Genomic DNA, 22,688 nt, shown 5'->3' with positions numbered 1-22,688 from the left:
CTGCATCGTGAAAAACAAAATGCGACCTAGGCCCAAATAATTTGGCATGATAAGCCATCCACTCCCTCATTCTCTGAGCACTCAGGTCACCATACAGGGAGGAACCATAGTAGAGATAATCATAGGGAGGAGCCTGGCTATAAACAAAGCCATTGTAGCTACCTTTTTCTTCCTCGAGAGCAACGATCCTCTCTGGTTTTCCAAACTTGTCGCCATGGATTGCGTGAAGAATGAGCTCTCCACCATTGTCATCGGTGCCCACACTCTAGCATTTTGTAGGCCTTGCCCTTTATTAATCTTCCAGAAGACGAATTCTTGGGGATGCATTCACATTCAAATCGTGGCTTTCCATAAACATGGAGAGGCTTGGAAGCGAGCCCAACTACAGCAAACGTGGCTGGACCTCCTCTGTAAGCGCCCATTTGGATAAACAAGTATGCAGCGCTCCCATAAGGTCGAAATCAGAAAAACAGAGCTGAAGGATATGATCATGGCAAGTAAAATGCATAATACTGGTATTGTCATGAACAGCACCAGCAGAATCACTGAGTTAATTCATGTGAAAGAAGATCTGAACAAGAGGGTGTTTCGTCCTTATGGGAGCGTTGCATACTTGTTTATCCAAATGGGCGCTTACAGAGGAGGTCCAGCCACGTTTGTTGTAGTTGGGCTCGCTTCCAAGCCTCTCCATGTTTATGGAAAGCCACGATTTGAATGTGAATGCAGCTTGTCTATGAAGGGAAGCTGCGAGGCAGCGAGTCCCTGCATGAAGTTAACATTTAAGGTCACAGAGTAGTGATCTGTTATCCAGTGATCATAGAATACTTGATTCGACATTGATTTGCCCTACCCTTCTCAGAAGCAGCTTTAGGAGCTTGCCTTCGTCTTTGTGTGCCATTGCCATGTATAGCTTCGATCTCAGCACCTTTGTGTTCATTACAGAGGAAGGACATTTCCTTGAGATGTTGAAAAGCGCTTGTGATATAGTTTTTCAGCTCGGTATTAACCTTCTGCTCATCCCACATAAAACCTTGGATGTTCTGCAAGAAAAAGTGATAGAATTAGAAAGAGGAGCTAAAATTAAAAAACTCGCCCAAAATTCAACCACCTAACTCAGAGCATGACTATACCAACTTTTTACTGAAATGTAGCACTGAAAACCCATCACCACAATCCTTGTCACATAATAAAAGGCATAGATACAGGGGTATTAATGAACTCTGTAATTTTCAAGATCACTGATATAAATCCTTCACATTTATATGTGGTAGAATTGCAAGAATATAATGGTCAGTACTCAGCTCTACAATCTTTTAAATCGTCAATTTACCCAACCCAACATATATCACAGTTCAGGAAATGAAGAAATAAGTCAGGCAACAAAAACAGGTCTACTTCAATCTAGTAAAGCATCAACTCACCAAACTCAGTAATAGAATCATCAAATAATGGACAAATCAACACAACAAAAATGGCAAGAAGCATGTATTTCTGCTGGTCATTTTGGACACTCTGGGAAGCTTATTGTTAGACGGTAGGGCGACAGCTCTTCTAGCTGTTTCCTGTTCTATTTTATATATTTTGTTTTCTAAAGAATATAAAAGGAGATAGACAGTGCACAGCATTTCCAACTGATTGTCTAATTCACCTCGTCAGCTTCTAGATCTGTGGGATGATTGGCTGCCTCTATAATAAATTTGGCCTTTACTTCACTAGAATTCTCCCTGTGACCTGTACGCAGTAGCAATCAAATTACTAAATTAGCATCTCCAACTTTAGGAGCAATGTTTTGTCAATTGAATTAAAAAGTACTTTCAAATCCCTGTCAACTTCCAAATGCCAGATGGTCTTGTGAAACTTAAATTGGATGGATACTGACCTGTTCAGAACACCACCTAAAGTAGCAGGGATGAGCACATCACAGTCTTCAAGCAAGAGAGTTTTGGGATCAATTGAATCTACTGCTTCAAATCCTTTAACAACACCATTAGTCTTTGTGTGCTTCATTAAAGGTGGAATGTCAAGGCTATTGTTGTTCTTTATAGCTCCTGAAATTTCACTAACTGCTACAATCTTTCCACCCTTTTCATGGATAAGTTCAGCTGCCCAGGAACCGACATTTCCAAAACCCTGAAAAGGTCAGAGAGGTTTTGGTTCAAGAATGTATTTCAGTCTGTAATGGTTCCAATCCCCTCGAATTGATGTTATTGCCATATTTATGCAACCAATTTCATTTCATTTAGTGTCCATAGATATCCTTTGAGTAAAGCAAAAGCATGCTAATGAGTTTCTTTGATGCAATTAGTGCAACTAGTAAATTCAAAGAAAGGCAAGCAAGATGGTGTTTTTTTTATGCGGCTAGACTTACATTCACAGTAAAGGCTGAAGAGAAAAACAATCTACCTGGATTACAAAACGTTGACCTGAGATGCTTTTACCATACTCAGCTAATAAAGCTTCTGTTGCAAACATAACACCTCTACCAGTTGCATCATCCCTGCCAAGGGATCCACCTAGACCCTATCCATCACAAAAGAATCTTTCTAACATCAAAAAGCTATGTAAATTTTACACTCAAGAGGTTGGTGAGGTCTTTTGAAATAAAGATTTATATACTTACAACAGGTTTTCCAGTAAGAATTGCAGGTGAGTATCCGTGGAATTTTGAATACTCGTCTAATATCCAGGCCATTGTCTGTTCACATCAACCATGTAAGCATAGTGGATATTGAAGAAATATGTATTAAATCTCGGAGCTAATAAATCTAAATCTTTGAATAGGAATCATGGAAAAGACCTGTGAATTAGTTCCCATGTCAGGTGCTGGAACATCTATGTGGACTCCAATCAAATCATGGATCTTCTGAGTAAAGACACGAGTAAGCCTTTCTAACTCACTGAAACTTAAACTCCGTGGGTTGCAACCAATACCACCCTTTGCTCCCCCATATGGTATGTTAGCTACAACAATCTTCCATGTCATTAGTTGTGCTAAGGCATTTACCTCATCTGGGTTAACCTGCATACCCCAGCGATAAATAGATTATTTATAGCATTCTCTGAAATGATTGTTGCAAACTGGATGAATTGCAAAAAGGGTTATGTTAATAGCTCAAAGTACTGCTAACTTAAAAAGGAAGTAAGATTCATAATTTTCCTTGTGCTTTATACTTGCCATATTGCTCGATATTAAACAAGAAGAAAGCCATATTAGGTTTCCATTATAGCAATTTCAGTGCACACACAACCATATATGTTTCCAAAACATCAAACTAGAGATAGATGTAACATCAAGTAACTCAACCATAGGGGTAGTTGCCTTAATAGGACATAAAAGATCTTGCATGCAGATATTGCCAATCGTTAGCAGTTACTACATATCAGCGATCATAAACTCACCTCTGGATGGTAGTGTATCCCTCCCTTCATGGGTCCCTGTGCATTGTCATGTTGCACCCTAAAGCCTACATATGAGGCTAAAGTTCCATCATATTTAGGAATGGTGCACTCAACCTGAGGTCCAGTTTACAAATGAGAAAATCAGTCAAAATAATCCCTTTAAAAACCCTCAAAATGCCAAAAGCAAGAAAATGAGCTAAGATGAAACAACAAAAAATTCCTTGATAGGAGATGTAGAGTCAAGAATTTCAAGCAATAAAAAACAGAGAGATGGAGAATGCAATTCACATAATACAAATCTCTTCAGTTAATGAAAGAAAGGACAGATTCTATGTGTTAACAAAAGAAGGGTGTAGCATCCTGGCAAGTATAGCTTATGATTGTACTTATCATACTGAGGGATCAGAAGTTCAATCGATGAGTTGCAACACTTACATGGACTACTGTATATGGACCTCAACCACAACAAATGTACCCACAATACAGAACTAAGATCTAAATTTCTATGGAAGCTCAGATCACAGTGGTTCCCTATTATGAGAAAGGAGAAGATAATTTGTTAAGACCACACACTAATAGATAACAAATTCAACTACAAAGTTGAAAAGTTCGTTCTGAAAGGGATATTTAGAGAAGATATGAACCAAAGGAAACACATTAAGCTTGAGCACCTCAGCAAAACCATTTCAACTATTGTTTATGCTATGTTGCATCTGCAACTGATACAGCAATCGGAGTCCTGTAACTACCAATTGGCAGTGGCACATATAGCCAAGAACTACCAGATCAAACCCACTCCTACAGAGCTAAAGAAGAAATATTTTATGCCCGATGAAGACCATGGATTTAGATGAATTTCAAATTCCCTTGATCTTATGAGAGACGAGTAAACCAAAGATATCAGACAGAGTCCAGGCCATAGAGTTAACCCGTGGTTTGAGGAGCATTCAAATTTCATGTATACCCTAAAATGCATCCATATTTCTTCACATGGTGGTTTTAAATACACTACATCTGAACAATGTTCTCAGCACTGTTAAAGGCTAGCAAACCCTCTTCCTGCTTTATGTTCACCCGAGAATTGGAAAATAACAGATCTCTATACCCCAATATTGTTGAACTACACAGAGCAATCCGTTTCCTCACCATTCATCGTACCACTACCCCAACATAAATTTGACTTGGGGTTTCCTTCATGACCTTTATGTTAAGCTAACCTAATTTAACTTGCATCAACGTTTAGGAAGGTTATATTAATCAAAATTGTGGACATCATCTTAGTATTGAAGATAGTGCCAATTTTTAGAATTGTTAGCACCTTACGTCAATCAATCGGACAAAATGAATCTACCTTGGAATTACAGTGACAAAAATTCACCTCAAAATGATCAATGGTTACCATGCTACTTTCTCAAAATACAAGCAATGGGGGATAATGACACCGTAAAGCATATGCTAGACCTAGAAAAAGACTCAACCCATGAGGACGGGCAAAGGCCACCACATGCGAATAGGGTTTTAGGAGGCAGCTTATCTCCCAAAAAACATGGTCGAACCATTGAGGGCACCGGTTGGGATTCCAGATTTTTTTCAAAAATTAAAATGCTGAACATACATAATCTAAATCATACTAATCTTAATAACTTTCAAGTGATCCTGATTGAGATTTAATCAGTTAGTTGTAGTTACATAAAGGGACAGATAGTTAATCCGCTTCGAAACGCAAAGACCCATTACTGAAAATTAGAGAATTAGGGACACCCACCAACCAGATTATAGATGAAAATTCCATATCTAAACAAAGACCCAGAACCAAAGTTTGGTGCCAATTACCTTGATCTCTCGAAAAGGAATGATAGTAGACAGATAGTTTTCATATTAACATAGATAATAACCACATGCCAAAGATGGCCCACAGAAGGGAACCATAAAAACTAAAGAGCATTCACTGCAAATATCCAAATCTATGCAAATTTCCTTCACTTCCCAAGTAAGGGCGAAGGAAGAGGGTCGTTAAGTCGTATCCGTTGACAGAGGCGAAGAGTGAATCAATGGGGCAGAACCCTGGTAAGCTCTCAACTGTACCAGCTCTCAACTAAGAAACGACAATGCAACATGAAATTTCAAATTTATAAAAAAATAAGAAAATCAATCGATGTCAATAAAAATAAAAATGAAAGTCGAAACTTTTATCCACCTTGTGGGCCCTACATGACGACCATGTGCCTAACACCTCTCTCCCTAGCATAGCACATGCAAGCTCTACAGCAGGCCACCTAAGGTCGCATCAGGTTAACAGATGTGATCAGGGAGATTGAAACCTGAAACCCAAGCAACCAGATTGAAACTAGTGTAACATCTGTAATCAGGCTAACATCTGTGATTAGGGATATTGAAACCTGAAACGCAGGTAGTTGTAAAAGCCCTCACAGGTTCGGGCCTCTGTAGCTGACGTGAGGCAGAACAGTGATGAAAAGGAAGGGAATTGTGGCTCCTATGTCAGCAGATCCTGAGCAAAGAAGGAGCTAAAGGATAGTTCCAGATCTGTAGTAATTTCTGTAGCAACTTTGTTTACAAACTTCTGGTTAGGGCTTCTGGATTGATTTCAGTTCTGTAGAATTCATTTTATGATTAAAATATGCCCTGAAGTTAACTCTGAACAAGCTTACACTCTTGAATTTTGGTTAATCTATACATACATTGTTCTGTCAAGCTCAGGTTTTGAAGATTGGATTGTATGAATTGCTGTATATTGAATTGGACTATTCATTCTGCTCACTACAGTGTTACAATTATTGACACAGTGTACCAGAAAATACATAGAGCAAAGGAACTACAACCCTGTTGCATTCTACAGTGTGTCTATATAAAAAGAGTAATTTGTTGACTCCATGAATTCTGCTATGCATACTCCATTTTGTTCTGTTATTGTTCCTATCCTGTTTCATTCTATTATTGTTCATATTTTGCTTTATTCTAATGATCAATCGTTTTCAGTTGTTTTCAGTTTTATGCACTACTATATTCTACCATTTGTTACCTTGATCAAAGCCTGTATGCTGAAGTGTGACTGGTACTCTGCAATGCTCATATTGCCATTTTCAACCTCAAACATGTCGGGATCTGATTCCAGGTTGGGGATCTGATTCCAGGTCGGGGATCTGATTCCAGCGATGACCAAAAAAAAAAACTTAAATTGGTAAGAGGTTGAAATTTATCATGAAATATAAGCAGAAAAAAAATTTGTTTGTAGTGATGGTCAAATGTTTCCCTGTCAACACGATTTATATAATATCAATAAAGTTGTAATTTACCATTCCATTTACCGACCTTCTGCTCATAGAACCGCCCATACCTGGGAATCGCGTTGGATATCGCTGCCTTTCAGTTTCATATAGCTTTCTGAGCACTGCCCATATCTGGGAATCGCGTTGGATAGATTTGCAGTTGCCTCTGCAAGTAAACCACTGCAGAAACCAAACGCTGCAGCAATTAAACCAGACACTGGAGCAATTTGAATTTTATTGCAGCGCTTTAAGCAAAATACCTGTTACATGCCCACAAAAAGCATAGATGTGGTGGCAGGCATACATGTAACGGTGGCGCATGAGCTTACAGGTGTACATGCTGTAGCAGGGATACATGTAACGGTGCTACATGAGGCAAGCATACACGCTGTAGCAGGGTACATATGCTATTGTATTATAGCAGTGGTATTAATCTCTAACATTAAATGCTAGAAAATTAATGCTAGTGAAAACATAGCATTACTTCATGCAGGAGTGAACTTGTTGTAATTAACTGTACTCCTCCGATCTTTTTCCTAACTTTTGAGCTGTATGCCTCGATTTGAGGCCAAATAAGATGGCGAAAGCATGAAATTTGGTTTATTAAAATAGTAAAATTATATGACCGTAAGAACTTTGGTTTAAAAGTGGCAGGGACTAAGAACAAACCGGTAAACTAATGCTAAGTCCACTACGAACGATTACTATAGTCCCTGCCAGATGCCAGACATACAAACATGTACTAGAACAAAACTGGCAAGAAGCATGTATTTCTGTTGGTCATTTTGGACACTGTGGGAAGCTTATTGTTAGACGATATGACGACAGTTCTTTTAGCTGTTTCCTGTTCTATTTTATATATTTTGTTTTCTAAAGAATATAAAAGGAGATAGACAGTGCACAGCATTTCCAAAGTGCAGTCATGAATTACTTTCTTTTGTATCATGCTATAAACACATGAGAAACTTGATCTTTTTCTTTTTGAATAAAAACTGTGATGTTTTTCTTGGGGAAAAAAATCAAACTGGCAAGTCTATCAATTCATATAAGACAGTATTGCATGAAATTTTATGGACCATCAGTATTCAATTCAGTATAACATCAATGTACCCAACTCAACCTACATCACTGTTAGAGATCTGAAAAATAATTCAGGCAGCAAATACAAGTCTATTCCTATCTTGTAAAGCATCAATTCACCAACCTCAACAGCAGAATCATCAAATAACAGACAAATAAATTATAAACACAAGCAAACTGGCAAGTCAACCATATGTAGATGAAAAAACATTGTGACTGAAGTTTGTATAATCAAGTCCAAAAAAAGAGTTTTCTCAAGGATACATACCTGAACCCACTCAAAATAGCTAACAGTCACACCACCAGAATTTGCATATATGTCCGGAAGTACTACAACACCCTTCTTGTATAGAATCTGAAATGCATGTCATGCATCCAATATTACATAATAGAGCTGAATTTTAAGAAGCCTGAGAGAAGTCAAATTACTCCAAAACCTCTACAACTTCAACTGATTGTCTAATTCACCTCGTCAGCTTCTGGATCTGTGGGATGATTGGCTACCTCTATAATAAATTTGGCCTTTACTTCACTAGCATTCTCCCTGTGACCAGTACGCAGTAGCAATCAAATTACTAAATTAGCATCTCCAACTTTAGGAGCAGTGTTTTGTCAATTGAATTAAAAAGTACTTTCAAATCCCTGTCAACTTCCAAATGCCAGATGGTCTTGTGAAACTTAAATTGGATGGATACTGACCTGTTGCCCGTCCTCATGGGTTGAGTCTTTTTCTGGGTCTAGCATATGCTCTGCGGTGTCATTATCCCCCATTGCTTGTATTTTCAGAAAGTAGCATGGTAACCATTGATCATTTTGAGGTGAATTTTTGTCACTGTAATTCCAAGGTAGATTCATTTTGTCCGATTGATTGACGTAAGGTGCTTCATCGGGCATAAAATATTTCTTCTTTAGCTCTGTAGGAGTGGGTTTGATCTGGTAGTTCATGGCTATATGTGCCACTGCCAATTGGTAGTTACAGGACTCCGATTGCTGTAATGGCTAGCTTCCCAACCAGAATCCTTGCACTGAAAATCCATCACCAAAATCCTTGTCACATAATAAAAGGCATAGATACAGGGGTATTAATGAACTCTGTAATTTTCAAGATCACTGATATAAATCCTTCACATTTATCTGTGGTAGAATTGCAAGAATATAATGGTCAGTACTCAGCTCTACAATCTTTTTCGGATCTTCTTTCACATGAATTAACTCAGTGATTCTGCTGGTGCTGTTCATGACAATACCAGTATTATGCATTTTACTTGCCATGATCATATCCTTCAGCTCTGTTTTTCTGATTTCGACCTTATGGGAGAGCTGCATACTTGTTTCTCCAAATGGGCGCTTACAGAGGAGGTCCAGCCACGTTTGCTGTAGTTGGGCTCGCCTCCAAGCCTCTCCATGTTTATGGAAAGCCACGATTTGAATGTGAATGCATCCCCAAGAATTCGTCTTCTGTAAGATTAATAAAGGGCAAGGCCTACAAAATGCTAGAGCGTGGGCACCGATGACAATGGTGGAGAGCTCATTCTTCACGCAATCCATGGCGACGAGTTTCGAAAACCAGAGAGGATCGTTGCTCTCGAGGAAGAAAAAGGTAGCTACAATGGCTCTGTTTATAGCCAGACTCCTCCCTATGATTATCTCTACTGTGGTTCCTCCTTGTATGGTGACTTGAGTGCTCAGAGAATGAGGGAGTGGATGGCTTATCATGCCAAAGTATTTGGGCCTAGGTCGCATTTTGTTTTTCACGATGCAGGTGGAGTGCATCCCCAGGTTAGAAAGGTGTTGGAGCCATGGATCAGGGCAGGTCGAGTGACATTGCAGGATGTAACAGAGCAGGAACAATATGATGGGTATTACCATAATCAGTTCCTTATTGTGAACGATTGTTTGCACAGGTACAAATTCATGGCGAATTGGACTTTCTTCTTCGATGTAGATGAGTATTTGTATATTCCTTGTAGGAAAACACTGAAATATGTTTTGAAGGAGCTCTCTGGTTATACTCAGTTCACTATTGAGCAATATTACATGTCCAATAAGCTTTGCTTGCAGAATAAACTGGACAGCAGCTCGGCCAACAGTACTTATTCCAGGTAAGACCCATTATATTTTCAATTAATTAGTAGTAAAGATTCGATTATGGTTTTTGGATTTGAAATTCAATGTGATAATTCTGTTGTGCAGGGAATGGGGATTTGAGAACTTACAGTTTGTCATGGATTCGATACAACAGGTCGCAGGTTCGAAGCCCCGCAACCGACGTTTTTGCGAACCAGACATTTGAGGGCCTCACGACCTGCCAGGCCATGCGAGAGCAGAATCCAAGGTACGGCATTAACGATTTAACGCCTGGAATTAAACTCGTTGCGCCCCTTCGCTCCGCATGCCCGACTGCTAAACAGGTCGCCAAAGGAATCAAGCTTATTCTCTCCTACATCGCAGATCCGGACGACAATGACGATATAATCACAGAAAAGTTCAATATAGTTCATGCAGATTTCATCTCACAGCTGTTGAACCATGGTGCATCATGGCATGCACCAGCTGCCAATGCAGGACATTGTAACAGGGAACATGGAGCTTTATTAAACCTTCGCATACTCGGGCGGAAGTAATGCTAAGATTAAAAACAGACACCCGTGACGGTTAGCGAAAATGCACCGCGCTTATAGCTTTTAAGCTATGGTCGAGCCTCTTATGCCTCAGGAAGAGGCCAAATAAGATGGCCAAGCTAAGGTGCGAATGAAACTTAGGCATATCCCCGCTCTAACCGCCGTATAACAGAGAAGGAAAGCGCTGAACTAATGCTAAGTCGGGTCATAACGATTACTATAGTCCCTGCCGGATGCCAGATGCAGGGTTTTGGAAATGTCGGTTCCTGGGCAGCTGAACTTATCCATGAAAAGGGTGGAAAGATTGTAGCAGTTAATGACATTTGAGGAGCTATAAAGAACAGTAATAGCCTTGACATTCCAGCTTTAATGAAGCACACAAAGACTAATGGTGTTGTTAAAGGATTTGAAGCAACAGATTCAATTGATCCCAAAACTCTCTTGCTTGAAGACTGTGACGTGCTCATCCCTGCTGCTTTAGGTGGTGTTCTGAACATGTCAGTATCCATCCAATTTAAGTTTCACAAGACCATCTGGCATTTGGAAGTTGACAGGGATTTGAAAGTACTTTTTAATTCAATTGACAAAACACTGCTCCTAAAGTTGGAGATGCTAATTTAGTAATTTGATTGCTACTGCGTACTAGCATCCCATAGATCCAGAAGCTGACGAGGTGGTTATTATAGTAACCACTGTGATCTGAGCTTCCATAGAAATTTAGATCTTAGTTATGTATTGTGGGTACATTTGTTGTGGTTGAGGTCCATATACAGTAGTCCATGTAAGTGTTGCAACTCATCGATTAAACTTCTGATCCCTCAGTGTGATAAGTACAATCATAAGCTATACTTGCCGGGATGCTACACCCTTGTTTTGTTAACACATAGAATCTGTCCTTTCTTTCATTAACTGAAGAGATTTGTATTATGTGAATTGCATTCTCCATCTCTCATGGGAACTAATTCACAGGTCTTTTCCATGATTCCTATTCAAAGAGTTAGATTTATTAGCTCCGAGATTTAATACATATTTCTTCAATATCCACTATGCTTACATGGTTGATGTGAACAGACAATGGCCTGGATATTAGACGAGTATTCAAAATTCCACGGATACTCACCTGCAATTGTTACTGGAAAACCTGTTGTAAGTATATAAATCTTTATTCCAAAAGACCTCACCAACCTCTTGAGTGTATAATTTACATAGCTTTTTGATGTTAGAAAGATTCTTTTGTGATGGATAGGGTCTAGGTGGATCCCTTGGCAGGGATGCTGCAACTGGTAGAGGTGTTATGTTTGCAACAGAAGCTTTATTAGCTGAGTATGGTAAAAGCATCTCAGGTCAACGTTTTGTAATCCAGGTAGATTGTTTTTCTCTTCAGCCTTTACTGTGAATGTAAGTCTAGCCGCATAAAAAAAACACCATCTTGCTTGCCTTTCTTTGAATTTACTAGTTGCACTAATTGCATCAAAGAAACTGATTACCATGCTTTTGCTTTACTCAAAGGATATCTATGGACACTAAATGAAATGAAATTGGCTGCATAAATATGGCAATAACATCAATTCGAGGGGATTGGAACCATTACAGACTGAAATACATTCTTGAACCAAAACCTCTCTGACCTTTTCAGGGTTTTGGAAATGTCGGTTCCTGGGCAGCTGAACTTATTCATGAAAAGGGTGGAAAGATTGTAGCAGTTAGTGACATTTCAGGAGCTATAAAGAACAGCAATAGCCTTGACATTCTAGCTTTAATGAAGCACACAAAGACTAATGGTGTTGTTAAAGGATTTGAAGCAGCAGATTCAATTGATCCCAAAACTCTCTTGCTTGAAGACTGTGACGTGCTCATCCCTGCTGCTTTAGGTGGTGTTTTGAACAGGTCAGTATCCATCCAATTTAAGTTTCACAAGACCATCTGGCATTTGGAAGTTGACAGGGATTTGAAAGTACTTTTTAATTCAATTGACAAAACACTGCTCCTAAAGTTGGAGATGCTAATTTAGTAATTTGATTGCTACTGCGTACTGGTCACAGGAAGAATGCTAGTGAAGTAAAGGCCAAATTTATTATAGAGGCAGCCAATCATCCCACAGATCCAGAAGCTGACGAGGTGAATTAGACAATTAGTTGGAAATGTTGTGCACTATCTATCTCCTATTATATTCTTTAGAAAACAAAATATATAAAATAGAACAGGAAACAGCTAAAAGAACTGTCGCCCTACCGTCTAACAATAAGCTTCCCACAGTGTCCAAAATGACCAGCAAAAATACATGCTTCTTGCCAGTTTTGTTGTGTTGATTTGTCCATTATTTGATGATTCTATTACTGAGTTTGGTGAGTTGATGCTTTACTAGATTGAAGTAGACCTGTTTTTGTTGCCTGACTTATTTCTTCATTTCCTGGACTGTGATATATGTTGGGTTGGGTAAATTGACGATTTAAAAGATTGTAGAGCTGAGTACTGACCATTATATTCTTGCAATTCTACCACATATAAATGTGAAGGATTTATATCAGTGATCTTGAAAATTACAGATTTCATTAATACCCCTGTATCTATGCCTTTTATTATGTGACAAGGATTTTGGTGATGGTTTTTCAGTGCTACCTTTCAGTAAAAAGTTGGTATAGTCATGCTCTGAGTTAGGTGGTTGAATTTTGGGCGATTTTTTTAATTTTAGTTCCTCTTTCTAATTCTATCGCTTTTTCTTGCAAAACATCCAAGGTTTTATGTGGGATGAGCAGAAGGTTAATACCGAGCTGAAAAACTATATCACAAGCGCTTTTCAACATCTCAAGGAAATGTCCTTACTCTGTAATGAACACACAGGTGCTGAGATCGAAGCTATACATGGCAATGGCACACAAAGACGAAGGCAAGCTCCTAAAGCTGCTTCTGAGAAGGGCAGGGCAAATCAATGTCAAATCAAGTATTCTATGATCACTGGATAACAGATCACTACTCTGTGACCTTAAATGTTAACTTCATGCAGGGACTCGCATCAGGGAGACTATAGTATGGCAAGGGTGTCTTTATGTGAGTCCCTGTATTAAGTCTCGGAGCTAATAAATCTAACTCTTTGAATAGGAATCATGGAAAAGACCTGTGAATTAGTTCCCATGTCAGGTGCTGGAACATCTATGTGGACTCCAATCAAATCATGGATCTTCTGAGTAAAGACACGAGTAAGCCTTTCTAACTCACTGAAACTTAAACTCCGTGGGTCGCAACCAATACCACCCTTTGCTCCCCCATATGGTATGTTAGCTACAACGGTCTTCCATGTCATTAGTTGTGCTAAGGCATTTACCTCATCTGGGTCAACCTGCATACCCCAACGATAAATAGATTATTTATAGCATTCTCTGAAATGATTGTTGCAAACTGGATGAATTGCAAAAAGGGTTATGTTAATAGCTCAAAGTACTGCTAACTTAAAAAGGAAGAAAGATTCATAATTTTCCTTGTGCTTTATACTTCCCATATTGCTCGATATTAAACAAGAAGAAAGCCATATTAGGTTTCCATTATAGCGATTTCAGTGCACACACAGCCATATATGTTTCCAAAACATCAAACTAGAGATAGATGTAACATCAAGTAACTCAACCATAGGTGTAGTTGCCTTAATAGGACATAAAAGATCTTGCATGCAGATATTGCCAATCGTTAGCAGTTACTACATATCAGCGATCATAAACTCACCTCTGGATGGTAGCGTATCCCTCCCTTCATGGGTCCCTGTGCATTGTCATGTTGCACCCTAAAGCCTACATATGAGGCTAAAGTTCCATCATCTTTAGGAATGGTGCACTCAACCTGAGGTCCAGTTTACAAATGAGAAAATCAGTCAAAATAATCCCTTTAAAAACCCTCAAAATGCCAAAAGAAAGAAAATGAGCTAAGATGAAACAAGAAAAAATTCCTTGATAGGAGATGTAGGTCCAAAATTTCAAGCAATAAAAAACAGAGAGATGGAGAATGCAATTCACATAATACAAATCTCTTCAGTTAATGAAAGAAAGGACAGATTCTATGTGTTAACAAAACAAGGGTGTAGCATCCTGGCAAGTATAGCTTATGATTGTACTTATCACATTGAGGGATCATAAGTTCAATCGATGAGTTGCAACACTTACATGGACTACTGTATATGGACCTCAACCACAACACATGTACCCACAATACAGAACTAAGATCTAAATTTCTATGGAAGCTCAGATCACAGTGGTTCCCTATTATGAGAAAGGAGAAGATAATTTGTTAAGACCACGCACTAATAGATAACAAATTCAACTACAAAGTTGAAAAGTTCGTTCTGAAAGGGATATTTAGAGAAGATATGAACCAAAGGAAACACATTAAGCTTGATCTCCTCAGCCAAACCATTTCAACTATTGTTTATGCTATGTTGCATCTGCAACTGATACATCAATCGGAGTCCTGTAACTACCAATTGGCAGTGGCACATATAGCCATGAACTACCAGATCAAACCCACTCCTACAGAGCTAAAGAAGAAATATTTTATGCCCGATGAAGACCATGGATTTAGATGAATTGCAAATTCCCTTGATCTTATGAGAGACGAGTAAACCAAAGATATCAGACAGAGTCCAAGCCATAGAGTTAACCCGTGGTTTAAGCAGCATTCAAATTTCATTTATACCCTAAAATGCATCCATATTTCTTCACATGGTGGTTTTAAATACACTACATCTGAACAATGTTCTCAGCACTGTTAAAGGCTAGCAAACCCTCTTCCTGCTTTATGTTCACCCCAGAATTGGAAAATAACAGATCTCTATACCCCAATACTGTTGAACTACACAGAGCAATTTGTTTCCTCACCATTCATCGTACCACTACCCCAACATAAATTTGACTTGGGGTTTCTTTCATGACCTTTATGTTAAGCTAACATAATTTAACTTGCATCAACGTTCAGGAAGGTTATATTAATCAAAATTGTGGACATCATCTTAGTATTGAAGATAGTGGCAATTTTTAGAATTGTTAGCACCTTACGTCAATCAATCGGACAAAATGAATCTATCTTGGAATTACAGTGACAAAAATTCACCTCAAAATGATCAATGGTTACCATGCTACTTTCTGAAAATACAAGCAATGGGGGATAATGACACCGCAGAGCATATGCTAGACCCAGAAAAAGACTCAACCCATGAGGACGGGCAAAGGCCACCACATGCGAATACGTTTTTAGGAGGCAGCTTATCTCCCAAAAAACATGGTCGAACCATTGAGGGCACCGGTTGGGATTCCAGATTTTTTTCAAAAATTAAAATGCTGAACATACATAATCTAAATCATACTAATCTTAATAACTTGCAAGTGATCCTGATTGAGATTTAATGCGTTAGTTGCAGTTACATAAAGGGACAGATAGTTAATCCGCTTCGAAACACAAAGACCCATTACTGAAAATTAGAGAATTAGGGACACCCACCAACCAGATTATAGATGAAAATGCCATATCTAAACAAAGACCCAGAACCAAAGTTTGGTGCCAATTACCTTGATCTCTCGAAAAGGAATGAGAGTAGACAGATAGTTTTCATATTAACATAGATAATAACCACATGCCAAAGATGGCCCAGAGAAGGGAACCGTAAAAACTAAAGAGCATTCACTGCAAATATCCAAATCTATGCAAATTTCCTTCACTTCCCAAGTAAGGGCGACGGAAGAGGGTCGTTAAGTCGTATCCGTTGACAGAGGCGAAGAGTGAATCAATGGGGCAGAACCCTGGTAAGCTCTCAACTGTACCAGCTCTCAACTAAGAAACGACAATGCAACATGAAATTTCAAATTTAAATAAAAATAAGAAAATCAATCGATGTCAATAAAAATAAAAATGAAAGTCGAAACTTTTATCCACCTTGTGGGCCCTACATGACGGCCATGTGCCTAACACCTCTCTCCCTAGCATAACACATGCAAGCTCTACAACAGGCCACCTAAGGTCGCATCAGGTTAACAGTTGTGATCAGGGAGATTGAAACCTAAAACCCGAGCAACAAGATTGAAACTAGTGTAACATCTATAATCAGGCTAACATCTGTGATCAGGGATATTGAAACCTGAAACGGGAGCAGTTGTAAAAGCCCTCACAGGATCGGGCCTCTGTAGCTGACGTGAGGCAGAACAGTGATGAAAAGGAAGGGAATTGTGGCTCCTATGTCAGCAGATCCTGAGCAAAGAAGGAGCTAAAGGATAGTTCCAGATCTGTAGTAATTTCTATAGCAACTTTGGTTACAAACTTCTGGTTAGGGCTTCTGGATTGATTTCAGTTCTGTAGAATTCATTTTATGATTAAAATCTGCCCTGAAGTTAACTCTGAACAAGCTTACACTCTTGAATTTTGGTTAATCTATACATATATTGTTCTGTCAAGCTCAGGTTTTGAAGATTGGATTGTATGAATTGCTGTATATTGAATTGGACTATTCATTCTGCTCACTACAGTGTTACAATTATTGACAGAGTGTACCAGAAAATACATAGAGTAAAGGAACTACAACCCTGTTGCATTCTACAGTGTGTCTATATAAAAAGAGTAATTTGTTGACTCCATGAATTCTGCTATGCATACTCCGTTTTGTTCTGTTATTGTTCCTATCCTATTTCATTCTATTATTGTTCATATTTTGTTTTGTTCTAATGATCAATTGTTTTCAGTTTTATGCACTACTATTTTCTACCATTTGTTACCTTGATCAAAGCCCGTATGCTGAAGTGTGACTGGTACTATGCAATGCTCATATTGCCATTTTCAACCTGATTCCAGGTCGGGGATCTGATTCCAGCAATGACCAAAAACAAAACTTAAATTGGTAAGAGGTTGAAATTTATCATGAAATATAAGCAGAAAAAAAATTTGTTTGTAGTGATGGTCAAATGTTTCCCTGTCAACACGATTTATATAATATCAATAAAGTTGTAATTTACCATTCCATCTACCGACCTTCTGCTCATAGAACCGCCCATACCTGGGAATCGCGTTGGATATCGCCGCCTTTCAGTTTCATATAGCTTTCTGAGCACTACCCATATCTGGGAATCGCGTTGGATAGATTTGCAGTTGCCTCTGCAAGTAAACTACTGCAGAAACCAAACGCTGCAGCAATTAAACCAGACACCGGAGCAATTTGAATTTTATTGCAGCGCTTTAAGCAAAATACCTGTTACATGCCCACAAAAAGCATAGATGTGGTGGCAGGCGTACATGTAACGGTGGCGCATGAGCTTGCAGGTGTACATGATGTAGCAGGGATACATGTAACGGTGCTACATGAGGCAAGCATACACGCTATAGCAGGGTACATATGCTATTGTATTATAGCAGTGGTATTAATCTCTAACATTAAACGCTAGAAAATTAATGCTAGTGCAAACATAGCATTACTTCATGCAGGAGTGAACTTGTTGTAATTACCTGTACTCCTCCGATCTTTTTCCTAACTTTTGAGCTGTATGCCTCGATTTGAGGCCCAATAAGGAGTAAAATTATATGACCGTAAGAACTTTGGTTTAAAAGTGGCAGGGACTAAGAACAAACCGGTAAACTAATGCTAAGTCCGCTACGAACGATTACTATAGTCCCTGCCAGATGCCAGATACTTCAGGGCAGATTTTAATCATAAAATGAATTCTACATAACTGAAATCAATCCAGAAGCCCTAACCAGAAGTTTGTAACCAAAGTTGCTAGAGAAATTACTACAGATCTGGAACTATCCTTTAGCTCCTTCTTTGCTCAGGATCTGCTGACATAGGAGCCACAATTCCCTTCCTTTTCATCACTGTTCTGCCTCACGTCAGCTACAGAGGCCCGAACCTGTGAGGGCTTTTACAACTGCTCGCGTTTCAGGTTTCAATATCCCTGATCACAGATGTTAGCTTGATTACAGATGTTACACTAGTTTCAATCTTGTTGCTCAGGTTTCAGGTTTCAATCTCGCTGATCACAACTGTTAACCTGATGCGACCTTAGGTGGCCTGTTGTAGAGCTTGCATGTGTTATGCTAGGGAGAGAGGTGTTAGGCACATGGTCGTCATGTAGGACCCACAAGGTGGATAAAAGTTTCGACTTTCATTTTTATTTTTATTGACATCGATTGATTTTCTTATTTTTATTTAAATTTGAAATTTCATGTTGCACTGCCGTTTCTTAGTTGAGAGCTGGTACAATTGAGAGCTTACCAGGGTTCTGCCCCATTGATTCACTCTTTGCCTCTGTCAACGGATACGACTTAACGACCCTCTTCCGTCGCCCTTACTTGGGAAGTGAAGGAAATTTGCATAGATTTGGATATTTGCAGTGAATGCTCTTTAGTTTTTACGGTTCCCTTCTGTGGGCCATCTTTGGCATGTGGTTATTATCTATGTTAATATGAAAACTATCTGTCTACTCTCATTCCTTTTCGAGAGATCAAGGTAATTGGCACCAAACTTTGGTTCTGGGTCTTTGTTTAGATATGGCATTTTCATCTATAATCTGGTTGGTGGGTGTCCCTAATTCTCTAATTTTCAGTAATGGGTCTTTGTGTTTCGAAGCGGATTAAATATCTGTCCCTTTATGTAACTGCAACTAACTGATTAAATCTCAATCAGGATCACTTGCAAGTTATTAAGATTAGTATGATTTAGATTATGTATGTTCAGCATTTTAATTTTTGAAAAAAATCTGGAATCCCAACAGGTGCCCTCAATGGTTCGACCATGTTTTTTGGGAGATAAGCTGCCTCCTAAAACCGTATTCGCATGTGGTGGCCTTTGCCCGTCCTCATGGGTTGAGTCTTTTTCTGGGTCTAGCATATGCTCTGCGGTGTCATATGTTTTCAGTTGTTTTCAGTTTTATGCACTACTATATTCTACCATTTGTTACCTTGATCAAAGCCCGTATGCTGAAGTGTGACTGGTACTCTGCAATGCTCAAATTGCCATTTTCAACCTCAAACATGTCGGGATCTGATTCCAGGTTGGGGATCTGATTCCAGCAATGACCAAAAACAAAACTTAAATTGGTAAGAGGTTGAAATTTATCATGAAATATAAGAAGAAAAAATTTTTGTTTGTAGTGATGGTCAAATGTTTCCCTGTCAACACGATTTATATAATATCAATAAAGTTGTAATTTACCATTCCATCTACCGACCTTCTACTCATAGAACCGTCCATACCTGGGAATCACGTTGGATATCGTTGCCTTTCAGTTTCATATAGCTTTCTGAGCACTGCCCATATCTGGGAATCGCGTTCGATAGATTTGCAGTTGCCTCTGCAAGTAAACCACTGCAGAAACCAAACGCTGCAGCAATTAAACCAGACACCGGAGCAATTTGAATTTTATTGCAGCGCTTTAAGCAAAATACCTGTTACATGCCCACAAAAAGCATAGATGTGGTGGTAGGCGTACATGTAACGGTGGCGCATGAGCTTGCAGGTGTACATGCTGTAGCAGGGATACATGTAACGAGGCTACATGAGGCAAGCATACACGCTGTAGCAGGGTACATATGCTATTGTATTATAGCAGTGGTATTAATCTCTAACATTAAACGCTAGAAAATTAATGCTAGTGCAAACATAGCATTACTTCATGCAGGAGTGAACTTTTTGTAATTACCTGTACTCCTCCCATCTTTTTCCTAACTTTTGAGCTGTATGCCTCGATTTGAGGCCAAATAAGATGGCGAAAGCATGAACTTTGGTTTATTAAAATAGTAAAATTATATGACCATAAGAACTTTGGTTTAAAAGTGGCAGGGACTAAGAACAAACCGGTAAACTAATGCTAAGTCCGCTACGAACGATTACTATAGTCCCTTCCTACTCGGGTTTTATAGGATGGGGATGAGTGTCCCTTTGCTAGAGATGTGAATGGTTGAAGTTTTATTGTATTATCTAACCTGCCTTGCCCGGTATGAATGTCATTATTATATTTCAAAAATGTTTCATGTATTTTTGGTAAACTGCTTATATGATTTAGTTGAGTGTTGTAAACTTTGTAAATTGCATTTAGATAATAGTAAATAAATATCAATTTATTTGGTGTTTAGTGTATGCTTTTTTTTGGGGGTTAATTTGGTTTTGTTATAAAAATGTGAACATCCAAATTCTAATACATTTTTTTATTGGATATGTGATTATTCAAATTCTAATACATCACTTAAAATATTTTTACATAATTTTGATATTAGAGATATGTTATATTAGTAAAAAAGTGGGGATTTTAAATTTTGAATGGTTTATGGAAAAAACAATTCAGAAACAAAATAGAATACAAAATAATAATAACATTGTATAAGTATGTTTTTTTTTTTTTAAATAATTGAAATATAATAAATTTTTATTAATATTAGGTAAAAGAATAAAAATTTTATAGCGAGTACTTATGATAATATTTACCAACCAGTAATCAAGATGCTATTTATTTTGTTAAATTTTTTAATTTCTTAACCTATGGTGTTTGCAAATTTTTTGAATGAGTAAATATATTTTTTTAACAAAGTGTTACTTATTAAGATCCTCATATGTTAATAAAAAAAAAGATGATACTGTATGTTAAGTAAATATTTTTTTGAAATTGCAATTTTATGCATGTCTAATATTACTTAGCAAATTTATGTTATGGCATGATTTGATATATTGGTTTAACACATAATTGTTGTATTTAAGAGTGTGTTTTAATGAAAACCTTTTTATGTTTTTAATATTATTTAGAAAATTCATATTTAACTAGTTTGACAAATGATCCTTGTTTATCTAAACAAGAGCTTTTATTACATATTTATTTTTTTTGAAAAATGAAGTGTTGCAAATTTATATTTATTTATTATTAGTATTAAAAAATTGTTTATTTTAGGTGTTTTTTTAAATTATTTGATTTAAATCTAAAATTGAAATGAGTTATTCAATAAAGTAAACATATATTATATTTTTATTTTTATTTTATTGAAATATGCAATTTCATTATAATTGATTTTTTCTTTTTTAATTAAAATGTATGTATTATTATACTTTTTATAAGTATTGTATTAAGCATTGAATTTTTTCTTTAATTGTGTATTACTTTTCTTTTGAGAAAAAAAATTACATCTTCTCCATAGTTTAACATTGTGGATTGAATTTTGTTATTTTTTATCATTATTTAAATTGTTCTAATTATTGTTGTTGGAGGCACTTATGATGCATTGGATTTTTCATTTGACCTTCTATTGGTTTGAGGTACAAACAAAAATTGTAACTCATCCATAAATTAACATTACAAATTGAATTTTATTATTTTTTTAATATTTTAATCTATTTATCTTAATCTTGATTGGTTGATCTCTTATTGTGTAATGATTACATGTGCACACAAGTAGTTTTATTTATATATAATTAATAGTATTTTTATTTATATATAATTACTAATTTTTAGTTTCTTATGAGAATGATGTAATGATGACAAGAGCAATTTTTTCATAATATAATGCAATGTGACATAGTTACTTGTAACGTACCCCCCCGGTAACCTCACATGTAAAAGCACGGAGTTAGAAATTTTTTTTACACAAATTACCCACAAGTAATTATCCAAATCAAAACTCCACATTCCTCTTTAACCTTTAGATATATTGTTAATTAGTACATAAAGTAAATTTCAATAGAGGATAGTAAGCTACATAACCATTGTCAACCACTGTTGTAGTACAATGACATAAATTGTCTGATGAATCTTACATCCATTTCATGATTTCCTTAACCATATTAATTAATCACATACTTGATATTAAGATTATCACATTAAATAAGGAATCAACATCATGAAGGATTCAACATCATCAACAGGCACAACAAGCAATCACATCATTGAACACCAATATACCCTGGAAACCCCGTAGGGTGAAAACCAACAAATGTTTAATCTTATTATTAATTGCTCGTGGGGGTTTTCACCCCTCACTCAATGGCTTATAAGGGATTCTATCCCTTATCATTGTTATAAAATATTACAATAAAATATCATTAAATGTCACATAACTAGCTAAAAGTTATTACATTTTCCATGAAACACTTTACCTACATATCACCACTTGCTACATCCTTGCAGCATGATTGTTCTATCAATGTATGATCCCACAACTCGTACTCATCTGCATGGACCATTAATTCTTTACCTACCACAATGTTAAATATAATCTATACTTTGTGTAAGTAATAAACCTTTTCCAACTTTTCCTGCCAATGTAGTCATTAACAACATTGATATTATGATTACAT

The 22,688-nt window shown here is 37.4% G+C and overlaps 3 protein-coding genes and 1 pseudogene across 4 annotated transcripts; 1 reads left to right on the top strand and 3 right to left on the bottom strand.

The window, feature by feature from the left end:
* Positions 1 to 803: 803 nt before the first annotated feature.
* On the bottom strand, positions 804 to 8,482 carry LOC149176727 (putative glutamate dehydrogenase 3). Its single transcript, XM_089421552.1, has 4 exons — positions 8,466 to 8,482; positions 8,235 to 8,310; positions 8,035 to 8,121; positions 804 to 1,040 (listed from the first exon to the last, which is right to left on the bottom strand). The coding sequence occupies exons 1-4, from the start codon at positions 8,480 to 8,482 to the stop codon at positions 804 to 806; spliced, it is 417 nt and encodes a 138-aa protein (XP_089277678.1).
* On the bottom strand, positions 1,705 to 7,043 carry LOC149176728 (glutamate dehydrogenase 1, mitochondrial-like). Its single transcript, XM_089423867.1, has 11 exons — positions 6,947 to 7,043; positions 6,755 to 6,882; positions 6,440 to 6,541; positions 5,383 to 5,494; positions 5,233 to 5,270; positions 3,400 to 3,513; positions 2,798 to 3,019; positions 2,621 to 2,695; positions 2,404 to 2,520; positions 1,813 to 2,130; positions 1,705 to 1,731 (listed from the first exon to the last, which is right to left on the bottom strand). Exons 1-11 carry the CDS (start codon positions 7,041 to 7,043, stop codon positions 1,705 to 1,707), a joined length of 1,350 nt encoding a protein of 449 aa, XP_089279993.1.
* A 2,274-nt stretch (positions 8,483 to 10,756) lies between the features above and the next one.
* Positions 10,757 to 12,514, top strand: LOC149176726 (glutamate dehydrogenase 1-like). The gene is made up of 5 exons (XM_089421551.1): positions 10,757 to 10,951; positions 11,459 to 11,533; positions 11,634 to 11,750; positions 12,024 to 12,274; positions 12,430 to 12,514. Exons 1-5 carry the CDS (start codon positions 10,757 to 10,759, stop codon positions 12,512 to 12,514), a joined length of 723 nt encoding a protein of 240 aa, XP_089277677.1.
* A 934-nt stretch (positions 12,515 to 13,448) lies between these two features.
* On the bottom strand, positions 13,449 to 15,837 carry LOC149176725 (glutamate dehydrogenase 2 pseudogene; annotated as a pseudogene). The gene is made up of 3 exons (XR_016258359.1): positions 15,748 to 15,837; positions 14,105 to 14,218; positions 13,449 to 13,724 (listed from the first exon to the last, which is right to left on the bottom strand). The product of XR_016258359.1 is annotated as a glutamate dehydrogenase 2 pseudogene (transcript).
* Positions 15,838 to 22,688: the final 6,851 nt, after the last annotated feature.

This window comes from Pinus tabuliformis, chromosome 4_1, assembly GCF_031772625.1.
Source record: "Pinus tabuliformis cultivar Carrire ecotype Pingquan chromosome 4_1, CPIR1, whole genome shotgun sequence".
NCBI classification, from domain to species: domain Eukaryota; kingdom Viridiplantae; phylum Streptophyta; class Pinopsida; order Pinales; family Pinaceae; genus Pinus; species Pinus tabuliformis.
The sequence above is the reverse complement of the archived record's forward strand: the minus strand, read 5'-3'. Positions and strand labels throughout refer to the sequence as shown.

Coding starts and splice junctions, on each gene's coding strand:
- LOC149176728 (XM_089423867.1), bottom strand. CDS start 7,043: ATGTATCCCTGCTACAGCATGTACACCTGTAAGCTCATGCGCCACCGT. Junction 3,020..3,399: donor GGATACACTACCATCCAGAG/GTGAGTTTATGA, acceptor TGGGGTATGCAG/GTTAACCCAGATGAGGTAAA. Junction 1,732..1,812: donor AAGTTGACAGGGATTTGAAA/GTACTTTTTAAT, acceptor TACTGCGTACAG/GTCACAGGGAGAATTCTAGT.
- LOC149176727 (XM_089421552.1), bottom strand. Junction 8,122..8,234: donor CAGATCCAGAAGCTGACGAG/GTGAATTAGACA, acceptor CATGCATTTCAG/ATTCTATACAAGAAGGGTGT. Junction 1,041..8,034: donor GCTATTTTGAGTGGGTTCAG/GTATGTATCCTT, acceptor TTTTTCTTGCAG/AACATCCAAGGTTTTATGTG.
- LOC149176726 (XM_089421551.1), top strand. CDS start 10,757: ATGAAGCACACAAAGACTAATGGTGTTGTTAAAGGATTTGAAGCAACA. Junction 11,751..12,023: donor GTCAACGTTTTGTAATCCAG/GTAGATTGTTTT, acceptor TGACCTTTTCAG/GGTTTTGGAAATGTCGGTTC. Junction 12,275..12,429: donor TTAGGTGGTGTTTTGAACAG/GTCAGTATCCAT, acceptor TACTGGTCACAG/GAAGAATGCTAGTGAAGTAA.